Source organism: Ammodytes marinus (assembly GCF_949987685.1).
Source record: "Ammodytes marinus genome assembly, chromosome: 20".
Lineage (NCBI taxonomy): Eukaryota > Metazoa > Chordata > Actinopteri > Uranoscopiformes > Ammodytidae > Ammodytes > Ammodytes marinus.
Genome location: NC_137224.1, coordinates 14,461,791 through 14,487,608, shown reverse-complemented (window position 1 = coordinate 14,487,608; position 25,818 = coordinate 14,461,791). Strand labels below are relative to the sequence as shown.

At 42.3% G+C, this 25,818-nt stretch overlaps 2 protein-coding genes across 2 annotated transcripts; one reads left to right on the top strand and one right to left on the bottom strand.

Annotated features, from left to right (window-relative positions):
- The first annotated feature begins 171 nt into the window (after positions 1-171).
- prkar1ab (protein kinase, cAMP-dependent, regulatory, type I, alpha (tissue specific extinguisher 1) b) lies at positions 172-13,787 on the top strand. The gene is made up of 11 exons (XM_080049639.1): positions 172-302; positions 1,966-2,182; positions 3,208-3,378; positions 3,947-4,038; positions 4,141-4,202; positions 4,300-4,346; positions 4,865-5,023; positions 5,134-5,194; positions 5,454-5,575; positions 6,475-6,556; positions 11,189-13,787. Exons 2-11 carry the CDS (start codon positions 2,009-2,011, stop codon positions 11,359-11,361), a joined length of 1,143 nt encoding a protein of 380 aa, XP_079905765.1. The 5' UTR covers positions 172-302; positions 1,966-2,008; the 3' UTR covers positions 11,362-13,787.
- fam20a (FAM20A golgi associated secretory pathway pseudokinase) lies at positions 11,515-25,767 on the bottom strand. Its single transcript, XM_080049638.1, has 11 exons — positions 24,518-25,767; positions 22,257-22,450; positions 21,464-21,514; positions 20,055-20,133; positions 19,661-19,753; positions 18,144-18,259; positions 17,129-17,309; positions 16,506-16,615; positions 16,315-16,396; positions 16,170-16,229; positions 11,515-15,681 (listed from the first exon to the last, which is right to left on the bottom strand). The coding sequence occupies exons 1-11, from the start codon at positions 24,874-24,876 to the stop codon at positions 15,390-15,392; spliced, it is 1,617 nt and encodes a 538-aa protein (XP_079905764.1). The 5' UTR covers positions 24,877-25,767; the 3' UTR covers positions 11,515-15,389.
- Positions 25,768-25,818: the final 51 nt, after the last annotated feature.

Below are 25,818 nucleotides of genomic sequence, written 5' to 3'. Positions count from 1 at the left end.
AACAGACATATTTTTAATCAGATTCAATCGATTTCTTTACATTCTAAACTATTTCCTTGACGTCACGTTTCCGTGCGGGCCCCTTTAAGGTTGTCAGGGGTTACGGGCTCACATGTCAGAACGAGGAGAATTGACGTCAGTGACGGCTGTTGATTGGTCCTCAGCCGTATCCGGTGGGGCAGCGGTCCAGGGCTCGGAAAAAAAATCGAAGCGAGGAAGGATCTGGTAACGGTACGGCTTTGAGAAATATCACCCATCCCGAGTCACTGTCGAAGGGCTCGGCAGGAATTAACATACTTATTGTGAGTATTTGCGTCTTTTTCTCTGGTCGTGGCTCGTGTGACCTCTGGATAGGTGAAATTTGTTTCCTCCGTCTCTCGTTTGTTTATGATAGAACTCAAGATGGCGTCATTGGAGGAGAGCTTTGCCTTTGCACGGAGCTAGCCAGCTAGGCTTCAAACTAGGCACACTCCCTATCACAACGTTGGCCAAAGACAGTCGACCAAATGCATCTAACACTCATTATTCAATTGTATTTGTTGTTAACTGGTTATTACAATATAGAATAGGTAATATTTCAGCGTTAGCCCGCTCGCTGTAAGTTACTCGGCTGCAGCCGTCAGCCTCCTGATGAAGCCTCCCTGACCTAGACGCTGTTATAGACAGGGCTTTTTTCTCAACACTGCCCATTAAAGGCCGCTACAATCGTACATTTTACAGACCACTAGATGCGTTATTATCATGTATCTTCCAGCATACTCCGCTGTCACACGTTCAGCAAGGTCATTTGAGCATCGCAACGTTTTCTCTAATTTAATTGAAAGCCCCGCTTGAAGTAGACAGCAGATCGGCTGGTGCTGCAGCTCAGTAAACTGAACGAACATGTTGATTGTATGCTATCATCACTGTAGATTTCAATCTAAATGCAACTGATACTATCAAGCAGAAGAGCCCCATTGTTGGGTCTTGTCTGTATAGCCTCAGCTCTTAATTCATACCACCTACTCCCAAAACAATATCACTTTGCACTTAGTTTTTCCTGTGATACGTTTAGGTTAAATCAAGTCTGCCAGGTGTCTACCATGAGTGCAGTTAGTTGCTTGAAGTCTTCTCTGTCAGCTTCATCTTTGATAACACGCTAGTAATCTCCCCCTGGGCCTTGCCAGATTGGAAATGATTTGAATCTTATTGATGATCCCAATGCACATGCCTAATACTACACCACCTTGCTGTGTACTTTTCTGTGTTTTCCTCACAGTACTTGGTGTACACTCATTAACTTATCTAAAGTGCACGTGTTGGGTACAGCGCGGCTTTTGAGGCCTTCCTGTTTTAGAATAGACAGCTAGATCAAGCTCAGACAGAGCCATCTGAAGAAGCTTATATCACACATGGCAGGGGCAGGGTCACATGATCTGGGATCTTCCCAGGCTATTTTGCTCAGCGGCAGTATTGTGACCTGAAAAGTTGAAGCCACAAGCAAGTGGCAAGTGTTTTTGTTTTTTTTCATGGTTTGGTCTGTTTCACAGTGGGTCGATTCACAGGCCTTCCTTTCACCATCCTGTTAAAATTAGGCCTAGTGTCTGTGTTATGCTGTCTCTCTGACAGAGGCCTCCTTTCAGCCCGGTGGAGAAGTAAAAGTTGTTTTGAGTAAATAAACCCAGCACAGGGTTGCCTCTCCCAGTGGGTTTAATGTGGTCAGATATGCGTGATCACATCATATGACCAGTATTCACTCCTGACACTCAGAAGCACTCTGTCTCCATGGAGCCAAAACAACACCCCAACTCTCAGTGCCTTTCTCACGTTGGCTCTATTTTTCTCACATTCTCACGTTTTCTGTCTGTCCATTTTCTCATTACGACACACAGACGGCCCCGTGCTCTGTGTCCCCCTGTGAATCTGTGTCAAACAGCGATGATCTGATATCCTCTCCCTCTTCCCCTCTCTGTCCATTCTGTCCAGTGCAAAGGTTAGAGGTCACAGAGCAGGGTTTCGGTTTGTCGTCATGGCATCTGGAAGTACGAGCAGCGAGGAGGAGCGGAGCCTCAGGGAGTGTGAGCAGTACGTGCAGAAACACAACATTCAACAGCTGCTGAAGGACTGCATTGTCCAGCTGTGCACCTCCAGGCCAGACAGGCCCATGGCCTTCCTCAGGGACTACTTCGAGAGGCTGGAGAAGGTTGGTGTTGGTGTGTGCGTGTGTGTGCGTGCGAGACTTTATAGGTCATATTATTCACTATTAAATGTAATAAAAGCATATTATTACATTTAATAGTGAATATTTTATACCAGACTGTAGCTGTCTCATACGACAGCTAATATTTGCCATTATTCGCAGTATTTGTTTACACTTAGACAATATTTCCTTTCATATTCCTCAGGCACAAAACAAAAAAACTAAACACGCAATGACAATATGTCAAACAATTTAAAGCCTGTAGAGCTTTGTATCTCTATGATATGATCATGTTTCTGTAACTATAAATTCTGTTTAAGAAAGCAGTTTGCCCAAGAAAAGTGTAGCAATAGCCATACATGTTAAATCAAAATCAAGCTACATTTCTTTTCAACTAGCATGCTGACCTCCCTTTAACTACAGGTGTTGTGCTGGATACAATATTTAAAATATTATTCAGTTGTTTGTTTTTCTGTGTTTGTTTTTTTTTGCTCACTCTGCAAAATGTGTATAGTGAACAAAACCCAATGCAAGATTTTCTGTGTACAGTATACACATGTTGGAGACAAGATTTGGGACTTTCAACTGTACATGTACAGTACACCAGGCATGGGGAAGCCAAGATATTCATAACCAGATTTTACATTTACTATGATTATCAGTAACACACTTAGGCAAAGTTATTGGAGTTGTATTCAAATCTTATATCTGAAACTACTGCTTGAACGCTAGACTCTTTTGACAGTGACTTTTAAATGGTTTTGGAGAAAATGACAAATTATACCAAAACATAGAACTGAGAAGCTTTGCGATCAGTTATAGATATGCTTTTATTTGATCATTTGAGTGATTGTAGTTTTCACTGCAAATGTAGCCACACTTTTTTTGTCTCTCTATGATGTGAAGCATTTTATTGCGCAATTTTTTCTTTTTTAAATAACCCAACTTAAATGAACTGCAGCACAGCACATATGAAACTATTTGTCTGAGAGCTCTCTGACTCCACCCCCTTCCTTTACTCCCTACAGGAGGAGGCCAAACAGATCCAGAACCAGCAGAAGGCCAGCAGTTCCCGTTCAGACTCGCGGGATGAAGAGGTGTCTCCACCCATGAACCCCGTGGTAAAGGGCCGCCGGCGGAGAGGAGCCTTCAGTGCAGAGGTCTACACAGAGGAGGACGCAGCCTCTTATGTCAGAAAGGTAGACAGACACCTGCAAGCAGCTACATCAGCAACCTAATGCTACCAGTGCTGGTTTCCTTTTTATTCAGCTGAAACATTCAAGTGTAGAACATCCTTCTAACTGTGTCATTTGGGGAGTTAGTGCCATTGATATTAAGCATCTGGAAAGAGTTTGGCATATGTATCAATCAAGTTAAAGATATTGTCATTTCATTTTTGATAACTTTACAGAAATTCCGTTCAGATGAAGCGGGGTATCCTCAGGTTCTTATGACACAAAAAGTATTTTGAACCAATCACGACAGTTCTCTGCCCCCATCATTTTATAAAAACACTGACTTTTGCCATGGAGACCGTTTGATACTGCCACGCCCACACAGTCCTGTCAAACGATCTACACATTTAAAAAGCTGTTTTTTTTTTAACTAAGTTTCATAATTTTTATGAACATTTATTTTCAATCAGATATTTTGTTAACGCTTATTGAGACACCCAACTTTAATATCACTTTGATCTTTTACTATTTTAGACCAGGTTTCAAGAGGCTTCAACACATATTAACATGTCGGTGGGGTCTTTTTTTAAAGGTCATTCCAAAAGACTACAAGACGATGGCAGCCTTGGCCAAAGCTATTGAAAAGAACGTGCTATTCTCACACCTTGACGACAACGAGAGGAGGTACCCGTCTTAAACACTGTTTTAAGGTCTTTCTCATAATAAAGTGTTGATCATTGTGTACCTGTGTTCAGCTGATCAACTCACACATGTGTTCTTTTCCAGTGACATATTTGATGCAATGTTTCCAGTCACCTACATCGCTGGGGAAACCGTTATTCTGCAGGGTAGGATTACACCTTTTTGTTTTTGAAGACATTGAACATTTATCCCAATCATAGCACATCTCTTTGTGATGCTAACGGTAGTGTTGTGTGCTCTCAGGTGACGAAGGGGACAATTTCTATGTAATCGACCAAGGAGAGATGGATGTAAGTACCTGATCCTAAGAACATTGTTAAGCTACTCACACAAATAGCTTAAAGGGTTTTCCTTATGCAGAAAATGTTAGTTTATTTAAATTTTTTTTTAAAGGTGCAGTGTGTAGAATTTATTGATATGTCTTAGAACAGACTAAATAGTAATGGAATATAATATGGAGACAGAATGGACTAACTTAATGGCCATATGCATTTTTAAAGTGGGTGTCCTGGGGAAATGCACCTGTTGGAAGATGAAGAAGAAGTACTGTAGAATAAAAAACTAAATACATCTTCACCTCATTACTTGATATTGTGTAAAAACTTAAGGCAGTGGTGGATGAAGCCATCTTTAGTTACTAGTTTCGTGTCCTTGAAGGCCACTGTAGCTTCTGTTATTATTCGAAAAGGAGGGGTTACCCAGGGAGCGTTGCATACTAAAATTTTCACCACTAGATGCCCCTAAATATTCTGATATTACACACTGCACCTTTTAACACGTTGTTTTCTTCCCCTTTTTAATTTGTAAGGTGTATGTGAACAATGAATGGGTGACCAGCATCGGAGAGGGAGGCAGCTTTGGAGAGCTGGCCCTGATATACGGCACCCCCAGGGCGGCCACGGTTAGAGCCAAGACCAATGTCAAGCTGTGGGGCATCGACAGAGACAGCTACAGGAGAATACTTATGGTGAGGAGACGTATTACAGTGCACGTGTTTTATTCTTAACTTTGTCCTTAAATTTTATCCTTAAATTTTTCTTTAAAGAATTGACACTAATGCAACTGTTTCTCTTTTAGGGAAGCACTTTGAGAAAGAGGAAGATGTACGAGGAATTCCTCAGGAAAGTGTCCATTTTAGGTGGGCTCATTATTTTTCATTTTATTTCTTTTTTTTTTGGATGAAAATCAGCCTCATCTCAAAGTTTAAAAATAGAGAAGCACATTACTCGTGTTTGATCCTGTGATTTAAAATAACCTGAAGGGTGTATATAAAATTATCTCCCCCTTAAAACAAAATGTATAACAGGTTCAACCTATTCTAATTAGATTTTTTTTGTTTTTTTTTAAGATTGTCTGTCACTTCTCCTGAATTCTTTCCTATGTGTCCCTCCTTTAAGAGTCTCTTGATAAATGGGAGCGTCTTACGGTGGCTGATGCCTTGGAGCCCGTCCAGTTTGAGGACGGACAGAAGATTGTTGTGCAGGGGGAGCCTGGGGATCAGTTCTTCATCATCTTGGAGGTAGACACTCCATCACTAAACTTGTCTTGCATACACACACTTGCCTTCATACACGCTCATTTTATTTGATGTCCTTTGAACTCTGAATTGTCACAGTGTCATTTGGTCAGGTAAGATCAGTTGGATCCACTTGTGACTTAACACCGTTTGATTTACTCATCTTTCAACTTTTTTTTGGAACCAATCATTTATCCACACATGCCCGCCCTCTGGTGGTGATGTGAAAATGGTGCCTCGTCCTTAACATGCATTTAATAGTAAACCCAAGCAACAATTTTTATTATCCAAAATAGGAACCATGCAACACTATTGAAAATCAAATATGAACATCTGGATTTAAGGCTCTTGAGCGGACAAAATAAACTATTTGAAGGTGTCATCTTTGATTCCATTATATTCTGATTGTTTTAATGACACTTTATAAATCAATGAATCGTCAGGAAATAATCAGCAGATTTATCAATCATGAAATTAATCCGTAGTTGTTCTTCCCTGGCTCTGCCTTAATGCATTAGAACGTTCACTTAATTGCGTAGACATGTGTGTTCCTGTTTTGCTTGAAAACCTGTTCGGTTCAGTCTTTTAATGTGTTCATTTGAATGTGATGACTCAGGAACCTTAAAATGAATTGGTAACACTCTGTCCTAAAGAGTAAAAATCCCAGGCTTTAATGAAGTGTAGCTAATGCATGATTCATTGTGATTTAATGAACCAATGCGTATCATGAATTGGATGATTAAAATACTTTAAACTCTGTTCATTTAAAATGTTTCCAATTCTTTCTAAACCTTTTGTATTACTCCCACATGGATTTAAGTCTTCCTTTTTAAAAATGCACTTTTATGCTGACAAGTGTGTGTGTGTGTCTGTGTGTGTGCGCGCGTGTGTGCGTCTCTCAGGGTTCTGCAGCTGTGTTGCAGCGTCGCTCAGAGAACGAGGAGTTTGTGGAAGTGGGGCGGTTAGGACCATCTGACTACTTTGGTAAGAACAAAAGCATTATTCCAGCAGTATACATTTTCAATAGTAATCCATTAATAATATTTTGTGTAACCGTTTTGGGTAAAAGAAAAGGGATGCTCTAGTTCTGCTGAACACATGAAAAAAATTTGAATTTATAACTAAGACTAAGGGTGTATTCACACTGGGAAAGTCCGCTAGTGCACTTGCTTTGGTCCAGACCAAATAGAGTTTTGTTTTTTTTTGTTTGGTGTGGTCCACTTTCATATTGCCCCTTTTGCAAGTGAACCAGCATTACGAAGCAAAACCACACGTGATCTGAGGTCATTCATTCATTGGACAGACATTCTGGGGTGGAGAGAAAAAGGAAGCACGAAGTTTAAACTGCGAAATATATATCATTGATATAATATGGGGCTAAAAATAATAAAAGGGCCTACATCTAACCTATAAATAAAGAGGAAAAACATCAAATTATTGTTGTTTCATATGGTCATAATGTGTAGCCTTATGTCAATGCCACGTTATGTGGCTTGTAGCCTACGATGTGAAACATAATTTTTACTGTATTTTTGGTGCTGGATGCGCGTCACGCGAGAAGAATAGGCTCAAGCTGACACTCAGCTGATTAAGCTGTGTATCAGCTGGGTCGGCGCAGTTCAGCTCCAAACTGACACGGGGATAGTATTGACGGTCCCGTACATGGGAAGCAAAATAAAAACACACACTTCTTGCGCAGCGTGAACCTGTTGGCACTGTGCAAGAGACGCCCCTCTCCTTCATCTGATCGCTGATCGCTGAACACATTCAGCATTTATATTGTTCTGGGCTCCCGGTCAAACCACAACTAATCTTCCTAACAATGGCGACAACAACACTTTCCCATAATGTGAAGCTGACGGCTATTTATTAAAAAAGAAAAGAAAGAAAAGGCACAGTGCCTCCTGCATTTGGGTCGGATCGAGTCCGAACAAATTCACACCACAAACGAACTGCAGCAGAGTGCGTTTGGAAACGCACCGAGACTACCTCTTCAGCTGGGTCTCGGGGCGTTTGTTTGGTCCGCACCCGAGTGCGATTGCTGTATTCACACCTGCCTGAAAGATGCGCACCGAAGGCAGAAGTGCATCTGAGTTCGTTTCAACCGAACTAAACACGGCATGTGTGAATACACCCTAACGCGCCCCACACACATCCTGCGTCTACCTCTGGAGCGCGTCGCCTTACCTTACTGCTGCCTCTCTCGGACTTTTCTCGGACACACATGCAACGTCTCAGCAGCTGCTGCTGCTTGTTGGAAGTTTTATTTTGAAGGGGACACACCAGGAAATGGTGAAACTACAGCGAAAGCTGCCAGTATGAAGTCAATATGACTCTCAGCAGAGTATTTCAAAAATCACTTTACTGATTTATACGGGAGAGAGAGGGGGGTGTGGTCGGGGAAGAAGAAGGCCGTAGACACAGATAGAGCAACGGAAAACTGTTGCGCTCATCATGATCTTTTTTATTTCTTCACTATATTGGATCTCTATATGTGTCATTTATCCAAAAATGAAATGCCAGAACTAATTGAAAATTAGGTTTTGAATCCCTCGGATTTTGATTGCACAATTACATCGTGAAATAAAGGGATTATTTGCGTATACGACTGAGGGATGTTTTATTTTGAAATAAACACACCGGGTAAACGTGTAACTAGAGTGAATGCTGCTGGTATGACTGTCAGCAGAGTATTTCTCTATCAGTTAAAGCACAGAGACGCGAGAGAGACGCGCTGCTCTCAGAAAAAAATAGGCGAGCCTCCTGAGGTGAAGGGGAGCGGCGCTGCAGACGTGCCTCCGACGCGCCTCAGCAGTGCGTCTGAGGTTGGATGTGTGCTCGCTCTACGTTGATTTCACAGTCTGTGACCAAAAGTCAGACGCAGACGCGAGGTAGAGGCGCAGTAGAGGTAGGATGTGTGTGGGGCGCGTAAGTCATACAATGTGAATATGCTTCGCCCCAAAAAAATGAGGTTGGGTTTGCGATAGTAAATCAGCAGAATACCTCTACAGTTGTTTTGCAAGTATTCAGCTGCTGTTATTGAGGCAGTTTGTGTATTTTGAAGTGTTAAATGAATAGCTTTTTGCCTCACTCTCCTGCTCAAGAAAAGGCGACAAGCACAGTTCCTGAAATTGTTTGTGCATTTTTGATATAGCTATATGCTAAGGTCGCTCGACCGGGTTAGCTTAGCTCAAACACTGGTAGTCAAGGGAAGCAGTTAAAAAATAATAATAATAATAATAATATTCTTTTGACCAGAGCCCTGTTTCAGGTAGCTGGTTTTACATACTCTGAGTTTAATCCTGCGCTCTGAGTTAGTCAACTCAGAGCGCAGGGTTGACGAGCAACTCTGGGTTTTCGGTTTCAGAACAGTGGATCAGCGTTGGGTCAATCAACTCTGAGCATGTTCACTCTGGGTTGATCGCGTGCGTAAAAGCCATCGTCAATGGATCGCTGATAACATGATTCACCATGGAAACAGTAGAAACAAATGATTGATCCTCCCACTTCTCCACTTCTCAAAAAATAAAAGAAAAAAAAATCTCCGCTACTCCCACTGGAGTTAGAAATATTAACGAATGAGCTTATGGTATGGAGAAGAATTAACGGGGATATTGTCTCATAACTCTGATCTAATCTCCTAGGCAATTCAGAAAAAAACAGAGCAAACATTGTTTGTCAAGAGAATCATTTCGCTTCCGTATGAGAAGCCATAGTCTATTTTAAAAAGTTACGCATATCAGCAGTAAAGTATTAAAGGGACTCTTACCGATCCTGCAATTGAGAATTACAGCACTATCATACCATCCCGCCTCCCTCCAATGCCCCCACACCCTCATTCCATGCTTGTACCACTGGTTTCACTTCAGAGGTGTCGGCCAGAACACCACTTATGGCCAAAGGCGTCAGACTATAAGCATGAGACTAGGAGAGGAGGAGTAGGGTTTTATCCGCTCTTTATTTTCCTTCTTTCACAGGCACAGTCGCATATAGATCGCGGGAAAAGAACAAAGGTTTAAACTCCGCCCGTGAGGAGACGTTACAACAGCTGTTGCGACCCGCGAATCCCAGCCGTTAATAACATGCAAACTATATTATAACAGCGATCGGGACTGCATGTACATACTCACACAAGGGTGATTCACATTTAAACTCAGATAAACACGTTTCCATGTGGGATGATCGCTTTCTGCAGCAACGCTCACACATCTGACCGAGAGAGAAGAGAAAGGAAATTTACTGAACAGGCTCTCTGGCCGACTGACGTCACGGCCCTAACTGACTGCTATCCACACTGAACAAAACACATCTTAACACACTGTAAGAACTAACAACACTGTAACTTATGAACGTTGGGGCCTTTTCTACAATGGTCGCTACTCGCTACTGTCTGCCGTGGAATCAAAACAAACCCTCTAGTTGAGAATGCGCAATACAGAAGCAGACGGCAAACAGACAGGTCTGTCGGCCAATCAAATCGTTGGTTGAATTTTATATATATTTTTCATAACATTATGAGATTGAAATCATTGTTTGTTTTTACTCCTGGTGGGTCTGTCTTATATTTTAGAGTGTAATTACCTTATTAATACCATTTTAACCTAATCCAAAAAAAGTGTAAAAATGCAACAAAGGTAAGAGCCGCTTTAAGCTGGCGCGGCACAGCATTGCTGACAGTGTTTTATATTCGCTGTATAATATGTTGGCAAGCTATAGCCTAATACTGTGCAGTAAACAGACTGTCGCTTCTTTTAAATGGGGAGTGTAACGTCAAACACATAAGGTGACAGTTTCCATTGAAGAGCCTGATTGATTTATTACCAGATCCATTTTCCTCAAGTGATCACAGTTTAAATTATTATATCATTTTTATATTCATATTAGGCTATTTGACGAGGCTCGTCTGTGACTTTTGGATCGGACAAGTGAACAGTAACGATCGCGTGCAGCCGCAGCGTTACATGAATCCACCTGACCTAAATCTGTTCAGTGGCACAGACGTTAAAAAGCATACAATACAAATAGGTTTATTAATCTGAATGTAGAGCATGTCACGATGTGTAAGGTGGCCGCCTATATGAACGGACCGAGGGCTGAGAACAAGGCTACTGATCAGATAAATGATCAGACAAACGTAAAATCATCAGGAAATGATGAAAACATCCCGATGGATTTCTATGGAGTGATTTTGCTTCAAACTGTGACACTCTTTCTTCAGTCAGAGCTGCAGCGTAAAGTGAAAACAAACTCAGGGTAGGTCTAACCACCTCCCGAGCAGGTTAGACTCACGGGGTATGTTGCCGCAGTAACTGACTCTCGGTTGCGCTGAACCTGCTACCTGAAACGGAAAACCCAGAGTTTCCACTAACTCAGAGTGAACAAACTCTGGGTTGCCTCAAAACCAGCTACCTGAAACAGGCCTCTGCTCCGCTTGACTACCAGTGTTTGAGTTAAGCTAACCTGGATGAGCGGCCTATAACAATTTCTACATTTAAAAATGGATGCAAAGTTACAGGAACGGTTTCTGTAGCCTTTTCTTGAGCCGAGTGTAAGGCATTAAGCTAAAAAATTAAAAATGTTGAACTATTCCTTTAAAGTGTGTGTGCTTTTCTCTAGGCGAGATTGCTCTGCTGATGAACCGTCCCCGCGCTGCCACTGTGGTCGCCCGAGGCCCGCTGAAGTGTGTCAAGCTGGACCGGCCTCGCTTCGAGCGCGTCCTGGGTCCCTGTTCGGACATTCTCAAACGCAACATCCAACAGTACAACAGCTTCGTCTCGCTGTCAGTCTGAATGGAGGGCGAGTGTCCCTCCACCTTTCTCCCTCTCCCTCTCCCTCTCCCTCTCCCTCCACCCTTCTCCCTCTCTTTCTATCTTTTTAGACCCAGGGTCCACAATGCAATTTGCTTTTTGTCACTTTCTTCTTTCTCTCTGTTCGCTTTTCTCCCTTTTTTTTTAATCTTCTTCTATCGTTTTCCCACACTGAGATGGTTTTGTTGTTACTACCCCCGTCATGCAGAGGTGATATTCAGCCACTCACCAGCGCTTTGTTACCAGCTGCTGTACGCTACCTTGTAGGCACAGTTACATCACATGTTACTTATGTTATATATGTATTTGCTGGTTACTCTTTCTCTTTTAGACTTAAAACGCAAAGCAGGATTGATCTGAACGACATTGGGGTCTCAGCCTGATGAGACAGGACAATCAACCTATCAACCCAGTTATGTTGTAGATTGAAGTGAAGAAAGCGGACTGCTTCATCCCCGTTAAAGAGTTTCATTTTGCCCGATTTAGATATACAGCGTAGAGAACTTAACTGAAGAAGGCAGGAACAACATGATTGGTTTAAGGTTCCAGTGCGATGGTTGTGCTCATTGTTTTTGGTTACCTTCTGATGTGCACGATGTGGCCATGATGAGTCTGTTTCAAGTAGGTGGAGAGAGAGCTTGTACAAATGAAGGATTTTATTGTATTGTGCAGCTACCAGGCTAGTGCCAAATGTTGATTATTGTCACAACGCAAAGATGCATAGCTGTGGAAAAATGCAGCGCACGTTTCTGTTCCCTGACTATTCGGAGCTCCAACCAGGAAGTAGTTATAACCCCTCATTGTCCTCCCAATCTGTATAACGACCATTCAAGAACTGCCTTGACTACTCTGGGGAGGAAAAACAATTACAAAAGCAAGGAAGAAAAAACAAGAGTATTAAGTGTATTTCAGTATTCATTTTTTTTTAGTATATACCAAATAACTTGGTCACTCTTCTGCTATGGTTTGTAATCAACATGTAATCATAGTATAGTTAAAATGATCACAGTTATATTATTATCATTGACTCAATGATAAATTATGGTTTGGAGTGATGGTGAAAAAAAAACATGTTTAACTGTCTTTTGTAAACACTTATTTTTCCATAAATTCTATTTTAGGTGTCCATTGCCACAAAGTAAATAAATGCTTCTTCTTGTCGACTGACAAAACAGTATGTAATTGTATTGTGCAAAACGTCATGGGTTAAAAACTTTTTGAAAATAGATCAAATGGGCAAATTACAGGTTTATTGAAGTGAAGTCTTGGAAAATGAGGTGGTTTGTGGATTTCAGGACATCTGAAGTATTTATGTATCACAGGTGAGCTGACGGGCAGAGTGACCAGATATTTATTGAAAAAAAACTAGTGTCATTGCTTATTGCCTATTGAAAAGGTGGCCATCGTTTCATCAGAGTAGCTTGTGATCTGTTCTCTATGCTTACTTGGCATGATGTTTTTAGGCATCCAGTGATCCGGTATGAATGGAAGCGTGTATTTAAAAAAAATAATAATAATAAAAAAAAAAAGAAAAAAAAAAGTGTGCCCTGCGGCTGCGTGCGGAAGCAGGAACTTTGTCAAATATTTGGTTTGTTGCTCCCTAGCTTAACTGCTTCATGACTATTTAGATGGCATAAAATGTTAAGTCTGTCTTTTTTCTCTTTTATTTTCTAAAAAAATCTTTACCAAATCACACTTCTGGATTATAGGCTTAACTTTTCATTCCTGCCTCACTGTCTGTTACCAGAAATGACATAGAACCAGTCACGTTGTCTGTTTTGTCTCACTTTAGAGTGCGTGTGTGTGCTCCAAAACTGAGACGTATGTTTTGTGCATCCGGAATTTTTTTAGATTTTTGGTGCCGATTGCAGGCTAGTCAGGTGGGCAAGAGGAGCCTGAGTTAATGGACATGAGTGTGCTTTATTTACTGTTAAATTTATCATCTTTATTTTGTTCCCTCCTAACCCTGAGGTTAGACTCGTGGATTTGGTTACACACAGAGTTCTGTCCAATGGTGACGTGTTCTGGTTCTCCATCCACAGGAAGTGACGCGGTTAGGGGCCAAGGGTTTCCACTCGCCCCTTTTTGTCGCAAAGTCTAATGTTCATGTAAATAGCATCATCACCGGTTTTAGTCCAAAATGTTTTTATCCACACTGCAATCGTCCCGGTTTGCCTTAGCTTACCTAACCTGGGCTTACAGTAGTAGTCAGTCACTCCTGCTTAGCCCCAACTTCAGTGAGTGTGTTAGGCCTGCAGCGCAGACTGCTGCAGGCGATCAGAGGACCATTCTTTTTCTATTCTACCCTGTATTCAGTTTGACCTCCTGTATGTGCAAAAGATGTTTATCCTTTTGGTATAGATTGTTCCAGATGGCAGTTTAAGCAATAAAAAAGTAAAAATATTCAGCATTGTCTCACGTTTCGTTCTTTTTATTCCAAAACTTGTGTTTGGATCCCGGTTCTGCCCCCAGATTAAGTCATTCCCACCTGTTACTGAACTGTGCTTTTTAACGTGGAATGTATATGTCAGAAAACCTCACTCGTACTGGGGTACAGAGGATGTAAAGTGTCCCTGAAAACAGCTTTAACATGAGAACTCTCCACCAGGGGGACACATGTTCAACTGAGAAAAAGCCTCATGATAATTGGTATTTGTTCCCCCACCAAAACAAATATAGATAATCTATACTATTTTAATCTAGACCGACATTTTAAATGCTTACATTTCTCCTTTCTCTCATTATTTCTGTCTGGTTAATAATACACTGTGTCACTCAGTATTTCCCTTTTAAATAGGATTTTTATGACTAATGACAACTTTTTCCATGGCTGTGATATTTTAAAATAATGACTAAAAACGTATTATTAACAGTTGCCCTTCGCTCTGGGAAGCGTCATCATTTGCTGCTCTAAAATGGTTACAAAAATAAATTTAGAGTTTGAGAAGTTCAGTCTGTTCCCTAAATTGTATTAATCAGTTATTCTTCATCGTTACCAAGGGGTTTGAACGGAGTATTCCTCTTGATGGGTCCTCATCAAGATACACTGCCTAAATGCTGTGGTATGAACAAAGCTACATTTTATGATCTTGCCGCTTATTGGCCTCCTTGACGTCTGGCTCCATTTGGCACGATACCTCCTCTTTTAAGATCTCTTAAAAATAGTTGTGGCCATCCGTCTTCCTTTGCATCACACACAGAGAAGCTGGAACATTGTCAGGTTTGTCAGATAAGAACAAAGAAAAACAACAAAGGCCTTGGCTACTGACATACTCATGGAGGAAAACACATTTAGAGATTTATGACCAATGTTGGGCTTGGTTCAGAATTATAACGGTGGTTGGAGATAACACTTATTTCTCAGTAGAGTTGAGGTTGGCTGTTTTTCCGTCTCAGCCTGTTTTTGGTTGACAGTGACGCGGTAAAGCTGTTTAAACACTGATGAGACAGAAGGATTACAAGTCTGGAAAAACAGGGTGGAGTAAAACTAAATGGCTGTTTTAATAGGTAGCACTACGCACACAGACACACAACCCTCTTCAAAGCTTGCATGCCACCCTAGATAAATAACTTTACTTCATAATTATCCCATGGACAAACACATTGCATCATATCCACCAACATTCATTTGATTATCAACTGATCCAGTGCATCACAGCTCTCTCTCTATCTCTTATGACCCTTCCCTCGCTCCAATGCTGATTTATCACTGAAATATTCCTTGATCCAGTTTTTACTCTCCCAGTTAATTTTCGCAACGTGTCCAAGTCGCTCCTTAAAAGGTCTTTATTAAAATCCATCCGCAGCGCCAAACCTTCCTTGCGATTCAGGTGCGCATGAAATGTGAGAGCCTGCCATAAAAAGCACCCATGGGGGAATTCATGACCATGAGGAAGTCGGGGGGGCCTGCAGTGTTTCACAAACCTCCACGAAGAGATTCCCAAATTGAAACCATCCGAGCTCACGAGGTGACTTCATTGTGAAGCAGTATGGCTCTCTGGTCCTCTTTGTTACCTGACCCTTTCCGTCACCGTGGCGACCTCTGGCGTCACCGTGGCGACCTCTGGCGTCGCCGTTGATTTGACAAAGTCCATAGTGATGACCTGGTCCTCTCCCAGCTGATTGACACAGCGCTGCACTGCCTGCAGCACCTTGTGTAACCTGCGGTCCAGAGCTAAGAGGTGTGGCTCTGTCAGGATGGGCCGTAGAATGTCTCCCTCCAGGGATTCCCTCATCACATCACTGAGCCTGTACTCAGGCCGGGCAAGGAGCTGCAGCCGCAACAGTGTGGAACGCTTTATCCTGATGGAGCAGGGAAGGAAGAGAAACTTCATTTATTTTCCAAAACATCATTTATTTCGTTAAAAACTGACAGACAGACACTGCACTTTGTAATGGTTAGGGCTGGGTATATTGGAAAGGCCTTCGCGATACAATACGCATCACGATACATGGGTCACAATATGATATATGCGATACAATGCATATTGCGATATTCGTCTTTTTATTTGGAAGGGGCCGCTCAAATTTTGTCATTCATGTCGGCTATGCTGCTCCCAGATTTCACTCTGCCACGTCACCTGGATTGGCACCAGGCAATTCAAGGGAACTAGCCATGATGCAACATCTGTAGAAGGGGAGGTCTTATTACTCAACCCCTTTAAAACATGTTTTCTATTTCCAAAACAGTTTTTTTTTGGATCTAGAAATCTATACAGATAAAGAAAATAAATATCAAGATATATTCGCGTATCGCTTTTTTAGCACAGCCCTGGTGATGTTACACTTACATGCAGCACTGGAATAGTGGAGCCAGGATAGACATCTCATCGTGAGAATGCTTCCCAAACCTGAGCAAACGATACGATAAGAAAGATGAAACCACAAAAGCATAACTTCACGATAATTGAATGCTCTGTGTTAATTGTCTCTCACCCTCTGGCATTGTCCAAGTGGAGGAGGAAGCCTTCATCACCGAATTTGGTAAAAATCTCATAGTGGTGCCTGTCCATGTTGCCTGCAATGAAGGGCAACACACTTTATAGGCATGTACAGACAGATAGTTTTCTGACGGTAAAAGGTCCGGTGCTTATGCGAACAGTAGATGATGTAGCGATGTAACGTACGTGTTAGGAAGTCGAAGATGGACATGTCTATGATGTTGAGGAGCCTGTTGCCCGAGTCATAGGGATACTGCTGCTTTAAGGTGTCGCAGAAGAATGGTTTTACTTCCCACCTTTTAAGAGAAAAACCAGACACACACAGTCATAAAGGACACCATTTCAAAGTTCTGATGCAGGAACTGGACTTTATCTTTTAATCTGACATGTGTAAAATGACCCCCCAATTACAACCTTTACGACCCCTTTCAGGCAATATTTATTTGAAGGCGTTTAGACATTGATATGATGAAATGACACATTTGGTTACATTAGGTAACTTTTATAAACGGCATTAATGTTATGTTCATTTATATTTTGAGACATTAATGATGATACCCGATAGCAGCCTCTATTCTGTGTCGTTTTGTGTGTGACTGAGGTGGATTTCCTGAAAAGAATGCAGATTTATGGCTAGAGAGTGGAAGTCTGGGTCAAATTGACTTCATTAGTTACGGGGATTTTTTTTATTATACTTAATCGGATATGTGTTCAACTAAAGAGGTATCCTGTACATATGATTTGATTAAGCATCAAGAGGAGTTATGGGAAATCTGCTTTAATAGTTTGAAAAAAGACAGAGGTCTTACTCCTCTTGTCCGGTGAAGGTGTAGGAGCGTGTCCAGGGGTTGGGGATGGAGATGCGGGGAGCGATGCTGAGCCCTGGCAGGTAGGCCGACAGAGAGCCCTCCAACATGTCAGGGCCCCCGCACACAGCGTACTCCGTCTTACACACGTACAGACACTTGGCGAAGAAACACGTGTTGTTCGCTGTGGGGGCGAGCAGAGCAAAATGTCGGTATACCAAATGAGTGCCCTGCTCATAAACAATGAAATGCTTTTTCGATTCAGCTCTCTGCCTTTACCTCCAATGCTGAATGTTTACACCGAAATGGCTCGTTTGCAAAAGTGTTACAAAAAAATCATGAGATATTACCTCTAACTGAATGCTGCGTCAAAAACAGTTTTGGTTCATACTGATAAGACTTGTTTGCAAAAGTGTTACTACAAATAGCCCAATGTATTGGCCTTGTAATATGAAAGTGAAAAAAGCTTCCGATTAGCACCTCTAAATCTAATGAAAAGAACACATAATTGTTTCTTTGTTTAATTCACCCTTAAAAGTATTTTTTTAGTATGTATGCTAAGCTAAGCTAACTGGCTGTACCCGGGTTAGCTCAGTACAAAGCGTACAAAAGCGAGAGTGGTATCTACAGAAGAGTATTAGGGCCACGGGAAATGAAAAAAATTATGGGAGGACGTTTTTTTAATCTCTATGCACTTCATGAACAAGTCGAAAAAACTAAATACAATGTCGAGAATGAACTCAACAATTCAATACTGCGGTAAAGTTGGAAATACATTGACAGATTATCAAAATGTTATCACAAACAATACATCTTTGCTATCGTCGTAAGGCAGGCAATAGGCTACAACAAGACGGCCTCAAAACTCGCCTAATGATATATTGCTCTATGTGCATTGGGCTATATGAGACGTTTTGTAGGTACCAGTCTTCTTGTCTAACTCTTGGCATATGAAAACAAGTGTATACGTTTATTTCGCCAAACTATTCCTTTAAAAGAGGCCTGGCTGGCTCTTTACCCGGTGATGTGAAGAAGACGGCTTTGAGGTCTTCGTTGTGGGTGACTTGGAGGACTTCTGCCGTCACGTTCACCAGCCTGCCAGCCACCGGCGGAACCCTCCGGAAGTCTAGGATCCTGGCAAAACAGGTGGATGAGATGTAGAGGAAAAAAACCCTATTGTTACAAGTCATCTCAGTTTCTCGTGTAAGCGAAAGGTTCACACGGTCAGTGCGTACGCAGATTCAATGAACATGTAATGGGAACCCTCTAAAGATGATGCTATCACTGTCTCTCTGTCTCCTTATTTCACAGGAGCCCAACGGTTCATTTTTTTTGCTGATTCTTATCGATGAATGTACCCCATTGTGAAACTCCTCTCTGTATAATTTAGCCGGCTGTGTTCATACAAGAGCTTATCCTCCCCCATGGTTATATTTCAGTCCAATCTCACAAACAGTAATCAAACAACAATCGGCGGTGTGCGTCTGAATGGCTGTTTCTTTACACTGCGGCATTCCCCCACTGCTGATTACATGATAAGGGCTTCTGGCAGCCAATACAGACACAACAAGAGAGAGACAACACACTGTCATACAGTAAAACTATAGGCAAGAGAAGACACATAATCTGTCTGTTCTTACATTAAACTTAATGATTCTTACATTATATAGACTATGAGCAGATACTGTACACAGAATAATAGTAACCTTGTAGAATTATAGTGATTGGTTGACTTGTTGACGTGGCACTCTCGTTGCTTTCTGTCTCGTGCAGTGGTGTGATGCATTTTTTGGTGTTACTTCTTAATGATACCGTCTACCTTCGATGACTGATGTCTCTGGTCATGAATCACCCTGCTTCAGTTAATGTGATCTTACATAAAGACCTGTGTGTATGTGTGCTCTGTGTGTGGCTTGGGGTTTTTCCAGATCAGCTAGTTTTGAAATCCTGGTCTTGGCAAACGTGTTGCAATCTTCTTCGTGTGGGCTGGTTGGTTAATTTGTTTGCGCGAGGAGATGGAGTTTTATTTGCATTGTTTGGGCATCAATTATACAAAAGCTGAGAGGGATTACGAGATATTTAACAAGTTAGCGCCAGAAAAAAAACAAGCTTTGTTGAGTTTTTAATCCATCCAATAATAGTTAAGATATTTCAACCTGGGCCGATCAACTGACACTGCGCTCTGTAGAGCCATCTCGCTAGCTCTAATGGAATTGCTTTATACAATTATTGAACGTTTGAAACCATTAGTTAGACTTATTTGGCTTGCACTTCTTCTTGCTGTTTCTAGTTTTACATCACGGATTGTGCCTTTAACAGAAGGGACCTCGAAAAAAACATTTGTAGCACTTTCAGTATACACCAGAGCCATAACTCGCAGCAATAAAATGACAGATGCGCTACGAAAACTCAAATTACCTCCGGGCAACAATAAATTCACAGAGAGAGCACTCAGGATGTAACAGAGATGATGACAGAATAGGACAAACTATTGAGTCATAATGTGCATTATGAGAGAAGAGAGGGTGCTGCTACCTGTCCAGGTGAAAGGCAGCGATCTCCGCATTGTGTCGCTGGAAATCCACAAAGTAGAAGAAGTCTTCTGGAGTCTCATCGTCCCTCTGCTGCCTGACACGCACACGCACACGCACACGCACACGCACACGCACACACACACACACACACACAGAAGCAGTCAGTTATAATAGTGTGTAGTCATTACAAGGTACAAGATGATTTAGCTTCAAATACATTCACACAAAGATTTGTGAATCATCATGCAAATGTAAGACTTCATGGACACTGGCTTTTCCAATGGATTGCAGCACACAGAGATGATGGGGCCTATAATCAAGCACTGACGTAAAAATCCATTGACGGTGTTTGAAATCAAGACCAGGGACTCATCAACTGTGGATTTGGTCCTCACCTCATTGGTTTGAACATGCCTTTGGCAAAGTTTTGCATCTGCAGAGCCAGTTTGAGATTATGACCGCTGGGCTTCACGACTAGAGTAGAGAGACAGAAAAATAGAAACAAACATTAGTTGGTCAGCAATATCGGGCTCACACTCAAATGAACTGACTCCCCCCTTTGTGCTGTGTCAGCTTTCGGTTGTGATAAAGTAATTGAGGGTTGGTGACACAGCTTTTGCACTCTGCTCTCTCAGCGACCTGCCTCTGTCTTTTAACTGCATACTGTGTATAGGCCAAACTAACCACACACATGCCTTCACCCTGCTGCTGCGCTCCAGCGTATTAATAGTTCACAAAGGTTTAAGATCACTACTTTCTTTTTTTTCTGTTGGAAATGAATGAAAAGGGTCCAGAACTGGCATGAACACCCCACTGTGGCCGAATGTACGCGGCGGCTGTTGGGGATGCTAAAATAACGAGAAAGTCTGTTTGAGGTTAAATTTAAACAGGCCGCGGGATGGATTGTTTTGTTGCATTTCTTTACTTGGCAAAGAGGGATGTTTGCGTGGTCGGACCAAGAGGCATATAGGCAGAGCAAAAAATAATTGTTTGTTCACAGGAAAAATACAAAACATAGAAAATGTTCATTTAACGAGCATATGTGTAAGGCTCAAAATACCCTCCCCCACCCCCACCCCCCCACACACACACACACAGTTAAAGCTCTTTCAGCTCCTCCAAATTAGCCTTGATGTTAATTTCTCTGAGGCAAAACATGTCATACAGTTCTTACACATGCCTTTGTAGCCATTATATGAAAGCCTTATTACAAATATTAAGCAAGCAATTGTCACAGCTGCTTTTTTCTTGCTCTAATACCGTCTAAAAGTAACTCCTATCCATCCATAAATTGCTGTGCTGCTTCGAGGTACAGTTGGACAAGTCGGCGTAGGTGGTGGTTACTGGTGGCTGGTGTGTGTGTAGGGTAAATCATGCTAATTGAATGGTGGCTTCCCACGGAGCGTTCAGACATCAAACATTTCATTAAGAACGCTGCCTTTTGAACACCAACAAAACGCCTGTATCTTTTTTTCCTTTCTTTCGCCCCAGAGCGAGTGTCTTATATACAGACAGACAAATCTAAGTGTTGGTGCCAAATGAAAACAAAATCCCAGCTATCACAAAGACAGCAGTGTGTTTGCCAACGACCGTACCGCCGTGTACAGCAGAAGAGAAGAGAGAGAGAGAGAGGAACAAAAAGAGAGACACAAAGAGAGGGGGTTGGTCAGGGATCGAACCATCGTGCTGCTACACGCTGTACAAAATATACGGAGCCGTGCAACATGAGATGTGAGATAAAGAACATCAAACTCCAAACAGACACATGGAGCCTCATTTTAATTTGGCGGGAAATTCACCATACCTTTGGTACAATCGCATGCTCCTTTTAGGGCCTTCTCATCTTCGGTGTAATCTGTAATAGAGATATAAAGAATTTTGTTAGCTCATAATATGGCAAACATTTTCACATTATAGGTGTTACATGTCACATTTTGTGAGCATCTCTAAAAGCCACTTTGCAATATGTCTGATAAATCGGAAAACTGCTTTTATACTTTATGTGCCAAAGGGATTTTGAGGTCTCTAACAATTTCAGATTGAGGTTAAAAAAGAAGGCAGGATTATGTAAAAGGAATATGGTCTCAATTTTGACTTAGTTTTTCCAAATAGTTTCAGTATGTGACAAAGCGGCTACCTTCCTGTTGGTACCACTGGGTTTTTACTCTTTACTAAAGGTCCACTATGTAAATGTGGGTGTTTCAAAGAAGTAAACATTGTCTAAGGTGTATTCTCATAACTAAATAAACAAACTTTAATCACAGGAATATGTGATCCCTGGAACACTGTTTGACGTTAGAAAGCTTCCTGTAGATTTACTGTTTCACTCTTGTTTTTTTATAGCAACAGGGCCCACAGTTTGGTTTACAAACATATTCTAGTCTTACTTTCAGGTTCCTCAAAATAATCTAGTTTGGATTTATGATGATAGAATTATTCAATACTAAGAGTTAAATGTATAGAGAAAATGTATTTTGTAAACTAACTGCATGCCCTGTGAATGTAAACAAACCCCCCTCCCTGAAATTGCATAGTGCACCTTTACAGTTAAATCAAGCAACTACACCAGTCATTTTACATTCCAATCTGTCCATCACCTGCGCCGATAACCGCCATGTTCTGCATCTCCCCGAGTAGTTGTGGGATGGCGGGCTGGTCGCGGGAGTACAGGGCGTAGCGGCTTATTCCCATGTGGAACTTCAGCCAGCTTGAGTCGGAGTCAAGGGTCACTTTGTGCTCCTTCGCGGTGATGTTGGACACCGCCGCCGAGTCTCTGTACTTCTTCATATGTCTGAGGAGGAGTAGGAAGTGACAAAAGGGGGGGTTAACTGTTGCCAATTTGCACGTTTTTCGATATCACAAAAAAAAAAAAAAAAACTGTGGTGTTCGTTCATTTTCTTTCTGCAAGTGGGTTGTGGAGACCGTGTAATGAAATTGTTGATGAGGTAAGTGACCGAGAAGAGAACTTCCATCTCTTCAACAGGATTGCAAGGTTTTTGTGAAAAAAAAATCCACTGCTTGTGAATCACGTCCAACAACATTTTTGTAAAGGCAATGTTTTATTTTGGAAAGACCAGTTTTTGGAGTAGCACCTACCTAGTGCATAAAACAGTGTAGGTCTTACAGGAATGTGTTTAAAAAAAAGAGGATATGAGGAAAGACACAGGGATACACAGAATACATTTATTGAATTTATTATAGACACTCTGTTTTATAGGCTTGTTTTATTGTCCGGTTTGCCGTAGCTCCATTTTTTACTTCACAAATATGATTTTATTAGTTATCTTATGAACTCTCTCTCTTGTTGTTCTTTTAAAAACAGTTGTAACACAGTCTCAACTTTCCACAGCCTCCTCTCTCCCTTTTTCATTCCTCTCCTATCCTCACTGCTATACTTAAAGCCAGCGCAAGAATAATCTGAAACCAAAACAAATAAGCCTGTGGCAAGAGTGGCACCGCACCGCCAGAGCAGACCGCAGTGGGACGCTCATCTTCCAATCCAAACAACCTTGGAGGGATATAAATACCAGTTTGTTGATCAGCCATCCGACCCAGCCATCAGTCAGTGACATATCAGTATAATCAGGACGGAGGACAAGTGCAGAGAGTGGAGGCATACGGGACATAGAAAAGAGGAAGTGGAGAAGATTTCCTGGAACATTTGCAGAACAACAAATAAAGGGCCAACCAGGAAATTCCCTTGTTTTATTGTTCGGCATGCAAATAAAAGTGTTCCTATGCGTTCCATTTGAGCAGCCCAATGCAAATCTCTCTTTAGGTGTGTGTGTTTGTTGCACTGTCCAGATGCTGTTGCAAGGTTTTGCAAGTCTTAAACAAGCCAATGGGATGCCCATTGTTTTTTTTGTGCATTTACAAAGCAGCAGGGAGAGAGAGAGAGAGAGAAAGAGGGGAGGATTCATTGCTCATATTTCTTTCCTATTTTCCACCGTAAGAGCCCAAAATGTGTATCTCTCAGAGGGAGTGCACTTTAGTCGGGATAGACAGTCAGACAGACAGACAGCCTCACGAGCCAAGACGGCCACAGCTCCCACAGATTAAGATGGGGAGCTTTAGAGGCTTTAAATCCTTGTTTACCTTAAAGAGAGAGCGCTCCAGGCTCTGGCTCTCATGGTGACATGTTTGTGAGGGTTTTCCTCCCACCGGCCCACTCTACATTTAGGACTTTTTTTTTATGACGCACAGATTTGACTACACGTCCTGACGTCTGCCTGCGGGTGGGTGGACATCTGTTATCGCAAACCAAGTCTGCAAAGTGTGTTTATAGTGGCTTGGGTTTGCGTTATGTTTCAGCCGCAATGTCAGTGACCATGCCCTTTGACCACAGTCAAGCCCCAACACGGGCTTTCACAAGGAGGTAGCTCTAAGGCAAATTGAGCATGCATCTTCTTTCGCAATAAAGTAAAGAGTCACGCTCGCAAAAGTCCCACTCAGTCAGCCATTGCAAAATCAACTGCAACTGTAAACAAAATCAACAATGTCCTTTTTGTTATGTTTAAAGCTATAGTGTGTTACTTCTGTTGCCCCGATGAGGAATTCTGAGTAATTACAACAACACTGTCAGCGCATCTACAGGAGGTAAGCCTTCAGTGATCGCGCATGGATTTTATACCTTCTGCTGTAGTTCCAGGTTTTTTTCTTAGCAGTTTGTAAAAGCTGCCATACTGAGAAATACAGAAGATTGTTTTGTGGAGCTGATGTGCCTAATCAACTTTGTGTCAACTAGTTTGGGGGTGGCTTGAATGTAACCGACATTCATTCATATGAAAAAGTTACGAAATATAGCTTTAAGGTGATCTTTAAATTCTGGGGATAAAAGAAGAGACACCAGTTAACTGACCTCTCCCAGCGTGCCACCTTCCTCCTGTTGTAGTCCATCAGCTGCTCCATCTTCAGCAGCTGCTCCTCTGGACCCAGCTCTGGAGTCTGGATGTTGTACAGAGGGTGAGCGAACAGCCTATCCAGCTTGGAGAGGCCATCGTCGGGCTCGGACATGCTTTCTTCCAGAGTCCAGTTGGAGAGCTGTGGTGGGGCTAGACCTCCTTGTCTGGGAAGAAGTGTGAGGTTGTTGGGACCGCATGTGCAAAAGCGTTCCGACCCTTGGCCCACACGCCGCAGCTTTGGCAGCAGGATGAAGTAAAGGTCGGCCGAGAAGATGGCAGTGAGGGTCGCGGCCAAGAAAAGACGGTCCCTCCTCATGGTTGCAGCAACAAGAGAGAGAGAGAGAGAGAGGGTGAGAGAAAGTTGTAGCTGAAGAAAAAAATCCTGGCGTGCTTATGTGCTGCCCTGCAGAGCGCGAGGCATCACCTCCAGTCTCTCACACACAGAGAGGCTAGAGGCATAGGCAAGTCAGAAGGTTCGTCCAGGTCTCTCTCTCTCTCTCTCTCTTCTCTATCTGTGTGTATCAGTCTGTTCTTCCAGCCTCACTTCTCCTCCTCCTTCTCCTCCTCCTTCTTACTTGGCAGTGAGTGAAGAAAGAGCCAAGCCGAGCCGAGAGTGAAGCATGTGTTCGCAACAGTCACTGACAGTTTTGGCTGCTTTCAGGGACCTGCTGCTCTGAGGATGAGAGAGAAAGAGAGAGTGTAGTGTGTGTGTGTGTGTAAATGACAGGTTTAGTAGATTTATGGCGTAATGAGGGCGTAGAAAACACACCCTCTCAGGGAAGGGAGGGGGTTAAAGCAGAAGTCCTCGTGTTACGTTGTGCAGTCTTCCCTCCTAAACTATTGGAGAGAAGATTGTGAGTGTGCAGATGTATACAGGTGTTTCTGTAAAAGTGCATGAGTGGGTGACTTGCCTTTGACATCCCTTTCTTTGGTCCGGGGGAAGGCGTGGAGACCATATTCCCCTCCTGTCTTTCTGGGTGTCTGTCATCTTCCAGTCTCCTCGTCAATAAGGACTCTGCTTTAAACCTTCATCCTTCTTTGCTTATCTGTCCTCTTTACTACCTCTCTCCTTCCTTCACTTGTACCATTTTTTCTGTCTTTGCCACGGAGCTCCGTTCTGTTTCGCTGCAGGCAAAAAATTCCCAGCTGCACTCTCCTTCCTTCCTTACTTCCTGCAGTAGTTCCCACACACATGAACCCCTCACTCTCTCCCTGTCAGGCTGATCTACAGGGTTCAGAAAAAGGCAGTGCTGGCAAA